General features: G+C 46.8%; 1 protein-coding gene across 1 annotated transcript; it reads right to left on the reverse strand.

Annotated features, from left to right (window-relative positions):
* Positions 1-4,795: 4,795 nt before the first annotated feature.
* LOC138368473 (A-kinase anchor protein 5-like) lies at positions 4,796-5,743 on the reverse strand. The gene has a single exon (XM_069330991.1). It carries the CDS (start codon positions 5,741-5,743, stop codon positions 4,796-4,798), a length of 948 nt encoding a protein of 315 aa, XP_069187092.1.
* Between the last annotated feature and the right edge of the window lie 373 nt (positions 5,744-6,116).

Genomic DNA, 6,116 nt, shown 5'->3' on the forward strand with positions numbered 1-6,116 from the left:
TAGGGCGGGGCACTCAGCGCAGCACAAGTGTTAGGGCGGGGCACACAGCGCAGCACAAGTGTTAGGGCGGGGCACACAGTGCAGCACAAGTGTTAGGGCGGGGCACACAGCGCAGCACAAGTGTTAGGGCGGGGCACACAGTGCAGCACAAGTGTTAGGGCGGGGCACACAGTGCAGCACAAGTGTTAGGGCGGGGCACACAGTGCAGCACAAGTGTTAGGGCGGGGCACACAGCGCAGCACAAGAGGTAGGGCGGGGCACACAGCGCAGCACAAGTGTTAGGGCGGGGCACTCAGCGCAGCACAAGTGTTAGGGCGGGGCACACAGCGCAGGACAAGTGTTAGGGCGGGGCACTCAGCGCAGCACAAGAGGTAGGGCGGGACACACAGCGCAGCACAAGAGGTAGGGCGGGGCACACAGCGCAGCACAAGTGTTAGGGCGGGGCACACAGCGCAGCACAAGTGTTAGGGCGGGGCACACAGTGCAGCACAAGTGTTAGGGCGGGGCACACAGTGCAGCACAAATGTTAGGGCGGGGCACACAGTGCAGCACAAGTGTTAGGGCGGGGCACACAGTGCAGCACAAGTGTTAGGGCGGGGCACACAGTGCAGCACAAGTGTTAGGGCGGGGCACACAGTGCAGCACAAGTGTTAGGGCGGGGCACACAGTGCAGCACAAGTGTTAGGGCGGGGCACACAGTGCAGCACAAGTGTTAGGGCGGGGCACACAGTGCAGCACAAGTGTTAGGGCGGGGCACACAGTGCAGCACAAGTGTTAGGGCGGGGCACACAGTGCAGCACAAGTGTTAGGGCGGGGCACACAGCGCAGCACAAGAGGTAGGGCGGGGCACACAGCGCAGCACAAGTGTTAGGGCGGGGCACACAGCGCAGCACAAGAGGTAGGGCGGGGCACACAGCGCAGCACAAGAGGTAGGGCGGGGCACACAGCGCAGCACAAGAGGTAGGGCGGGGCACACAGCGCAGCACAAGAGGTAGGGCGGGGCACACAGCGCAGCACAAGAGGTAGGGCGGGGCACACAGCGCAGCACAAGAGGTAGGGCGGGGCACACAGTGCAGCACAAGAGGTAGGGCGGGGCACACAGCGCAGCACAAGTGTTAGGGCGGGGCACACAGACCGGTGCACATGGTTGGACGGTCGGTTGGACGGTGTGATTTTTCTAAGGTAACAATTTACGCAAAACAATTATTGATTCCCACTAAGAATCAAATGAAGGCAATCGTGACTGATGTAACATATTTAACCAGTCCTGATATTCTCAATACACTGATGGTCTAGACCTTCACTGATTACCTTAGCAATCTGGTTGCTTCTGCTTGGTTATCACTTGGCGACGCAACCTGTTAACTTTTACTTCTAATCCACTCGTTAATCACCGTTAATTCACAATTAACGCGAGCGGATTCTGAGATTGATCAATTGAAATGCATTAATCAGGGGACGAGTTATTTCTGGTTAAAGCGTCTGTTTGGCGGTTCATCTTGCCAGTGGCTGATAGCACAGATTTCCATACCTCCACACAGCACAGTCGTGGGTCACTACCTCCACACAGCACAGTCGTAGGTCACTACCTGCACACAGTACAGTCGTAGGTCACTACCTGCACACAGTACAGTCGTAGGTCACTACCTCCACACCGCACAGTCGTAGGTCACTACCTCCACACCGCACAGTCGTAGGTCACTACCTGCACACAGCACAGTCGTGGGTCACTACCTCCACACAGCACAGTCGTAGGTCACTACCTGCACACAGCACAGTCGTGGGTCACAGAACACCTTGGGTGGACACAGCTGGGCAGAGCTGCTCCATAAGGTATACTTGGCCTGTGTAAGATTTTGACACGACCTGGTGCCTGAACTAATGTCATTGTCCAGCATCATGGTTACGTCTTGAGTGAGTAGTGTAGTCACTTCTCAGAAAGTGACTAGTGTAAGTACCTATCTTCTCCTCGTTCTCAGTAATTGACGACTAGGCATGCAACGACCCTTGTGATGACTCTAATTTCCTTCTATCATGAGCTTTCTGTAGATACCCAACATGGTAAACTTGAATTAACATCAATTAAATCATGAATTAACAAAACTTGACCTCGATATGAAAAAACTCAAATGAGTGCCGTACAAAATGAGGCCTTGACAATCATTCTTGGAGTCCCAAGATCTGCCAAAACATCTAATCTACGAAAATAGTTGTCCTTCCCCAGTGTTAAAAACAGAAGTAAGGAACTGAATGCTAAGCTTGCAATTAAGATATCCAGATATCCTCATTGCAATGATATTGCCAAGAAGAAACAGAGTTCTATGCTACTTACAGGAGGAAACAGGAGAGGCAAAAAATGTCATCACAGGTCAATCTGCTACCTCGAAGAACTTCACCTGCTTGAGCAAGCTCGTGAGCTCCTGCCTGTAGAGAGGTTACCTCCCTGGGAGGATGACCCATGCTGGATTATCATCAATGAGATGACAACGAAAAAGTCCAACATGATACCAAAAGAAATGAGGTATAGGTATCTTGAGGAAATTTATAAAGAAGCCAGAAATAAATTATATCAAATCTACACTGATGGGTCGTCTAATCTTGTCAATGGCAGGGCTGGTGCAGCATACACTGTAATTAGGAGTAATACAGAGCAGCTCTGCTGCTGCTGCCAGAGCTGCTTGTTATGCTCTGCAAAACAAGAAGAGCTAACTGCCATTGTTATGGTTTGTTATGGTGTTAAGATTCCCGGAACGAAAACACTAATGGTGCAGTGATCTGCACTGATTCAAAAGAAGCGTTACAAAGCCTTAGTAAGAATAGGGCAGAAAAGCTTGCGATAGTCGCTGAAATCAAGAGAACTGTGAGAGTACTAACCAATCAGGGAAGAACCGGCAAATTACTGTGGATCCCCTTCCATGTTCGAATCTGTTGAAATGAACAAGCAGATGTGCTGGCTGCTGAGGGCGCTGAAGGAGACAATATTAACTACTTTATACCAAAGATTCTTCTACAAATTAGAGGTATCATTATTAACGAAGAGAAGGTTGCCGCGGAAGAGGATCAGTATGTAGCAAGAATCCGTCTTGGATACAAATATCCATGGAGATTCGGAATGGAAACAACAATTGAGTAGAGGAGTTGCAGAGTCTATGGTGAGAGTGATGGACACCGCTTTGACCATTACCTGAGAGAATGTGAACATCTAAGTCATTAGAAATATGTGTTGAATAATAAACCCAACATTGTTTGAGTTAGGGAAAATATTACATGTCATATTTAGATACTTTTCTTAAAAGATTCCCCCATTTTGCACCCGCAAGATAACGTTGGATTTCAAGGGTTGACAATGTCAATCTTCTTGTTTGAGAAGCTGTTCACTTGAGACAGTTAAGCAAGTCCCAGCTGTGTCTGGGTACAAGTGACAGGATGAACATCCCAGCGAGTTTTCTTCCTATTGGTGAGTGTTGTACATAATGCAATGGCGGTGTGTCCACTCACAGGATGAGTTGCGCTGCCCAATAAACTCGCCCCTGTGGGCAAAATTTAAATTTGACCTCGTGCAGTCTTGAGTGTTCTTGAGGATCCAACTGACATCGTGCACTCAATTTTCAAAACTTAAGACAGCCATTAAATTAAAATCCATTCCCCCTCACATTCTCCCTCCGGATGTGGAGGACATAGATAAGAGTCCCTCGCCAGCTGGTGTCTATGTGTGTATTCACCTAGTTCTATTCACCTAGTTGTGTTTGCGGGGGTTGAGCTTTGCTCTTTCGGCTCGCCTCTCAACTGTCAATCAACTGTTTACTAACTACTCCCCCCCCCCCAGGAAGCAGCCCGTGACAGCTGACTAGGTCCCAGGTACCTACTTACTGCTAGGTAACAGTGGCATTCAGGGTGAAAGAAACTTTGCCCATTTGTTTCTGCCTGGTGCGGGAATCGAACACGCGCTACAGAATTACGAGCCCTGCGCGCTATCCACCAGGCTACTAGGCCCCGTGTGTGTGTGTGTGTGTGTGTGTGGAGGACTTAGATAGCACTCCCACGCCCGCTGGTGTGTGTGTGTGTGTGTGTGTGTGTGTGTGTGTGTGTGTGTGTGTGTGTGTGTGTGTGTGTGTGTGTGTGTGTGTGTGTGTGTGTGGAGAACTTAGATAACACTCCCACGCCAGCTGGTGATTAATTAAGTGTTAGTTAGGGCTGCCAGAGAAGTCGTTAGGACGATTGCTCGCTAATTTCTGGCAGTGTAGCGAGCCGGACCGCTAATTACCAGTGATGCCTTAATTAATGACTCACTAATGACTGTGTCCGCAGACCTGAATTTCTAGGACGGAGTGGGCTCGCTCGCTCACTCTGACACGGGGTTGTCTCCTGTGACCCGTGCACTAAGTGCGCACCTAATTGTGCTAGCGAGGTTGAGCTTCAGCTCTTTGGTTCCGTCTCTTAACTGTAAATCAACTGGTGTACAGATTTGTTGGTACAGGCTTACCAAATTTACGTCTGAAACTGTGTATGGCGTCAGCCTCCACCACATCACTGCCTAATGCATTTCATTTGTTAACTACTCTGACACTGAAAAAGTTATTTTGAATGTCTCTTTGGCTTATTTTGGTACTCAGTTTCCACCTGTGTCTCCAAGTGCGTGTACTCCACGTTAAAAGACTGTCTTTATCTTCCCTATCATCTCCTCTGAGAATCTTGTAAGTAGTGATCATGTCTCCCCTTACTCTTCTGTCTTCCAGCGACGTGAGGTTTAGTTCCCACGGTCTCTCCTCGTTGCTCATACTTCTCAGTTCGGGTACTAGTCTGGTAGCATATCTCTAAACCTTCTATAACGTTTGTGAATGTCACCATTGTAACGTTTCTCGATGTCACAATTGTAACATTTCTCGATGTCACAATTGTAACATTTCTCGATGTCACCAATGTTACATTTCTCGATGTCACCAATGTTACATTTCTCGATGTCACCATTGTTACATTTCCCGATGTCACCATTGTAACATTTCTCGATGTCACCATTGTAACATTTCTCGATGTCACCATTGTAACATTTTTCGATGTCACCATTGTAACATTTCTCGATGTCACCATTGTAACATTTCTCGATGTCACCATTGTAACATTTCTCGATGTCACCATTGTAACATTTCTCGATGTCACCATTGTAACATTTCTCGATGTCACCATTGTAACATTTCTCGATGTCACCAATGTTATATTTCTCGATGTCACCATTGTTACATTTCTCGATGTCACCATTGTAACATTTCTCGATGTCACCAATGTTATATTTCTCGATGTCACCATTGTTACATTTCTCGATGTCACCATTGTTACATTTCTCGATGTCACCATTGTAACATTTCTCGATGTCACCATTGTAACATTTCTCGATGTCACCATTGTAACATTTCTCGATGTCACCATTGTAACATTTCTCGATGTCACCATTGTAACATTTCTCGATGTCACCATTGTAACATTTCTCGATGTCACCATTGTAACATTTCTCGATGTCACCATTGTAACATTTCTCGATGTCACCAATGTTATATTTCTCGATGTCACCATTGTTACATTTCTCGATGTCACCATTGTTACATTTCTCGATGTCACCATTGTTACATTTCTCGATGTCACCATTGTTACATTTCTCGATGTCACCATTGTAACATTTCTCGATGTCACCAATGTTATATTTCTCGATGTCACCATTGTTACATTTCTCGATGTCACATTGTAACATTTCTCGATGTCACCAATGTTATATTTCTCGATGTCACCATTGTAACATTTCTCAATGTCACCAATGTTATATTTCTCGATGTCACCATTGTAACACTTCTCGATGTCACCAATGTTATATTTCTCGATGTCACCATTGTTACATTTCTCGATGTCACCATTGTTACATTTCTCGATGTCACCATTGTTACATTTCTCGATGTCACCTCATAAACGTTTATGACAATCAAGTACTACTGTTATTACACTATTCGCAAAAATAACAATAACATGATATATTAAATGTACAAATCCACAAGGGCCTTGATGAGGGTTCGAACCTATGCGCTGAGTATTCCCAGCCGGCGCTCTAGTCCACTGTACCGCGACATGGT

Source organism: Procambarus clarkii, chromosome 25, assembly GCF_040958095.1.
Source record: "Procambarus clarkii isolate CNS0578487 chromosome 25, FALCON_Pclarkii_2.0, whole genome shotgun sequence".
Lineage (NCBI taxonomy): Eukaryota > Metazoa > Arthropoda > Malacostraca > Decapoda > Cambaridae > Procambarus > Procambarus clarkii.

Coding starts and splice junctions, on each gene's coding strand:
- LOC138368473 (XM_069330991.1), bottom strand. CDS start 5,743: ATGTTACAATGTGACATCGAGAAATGTAACAATGGTGACATCGAGAAA.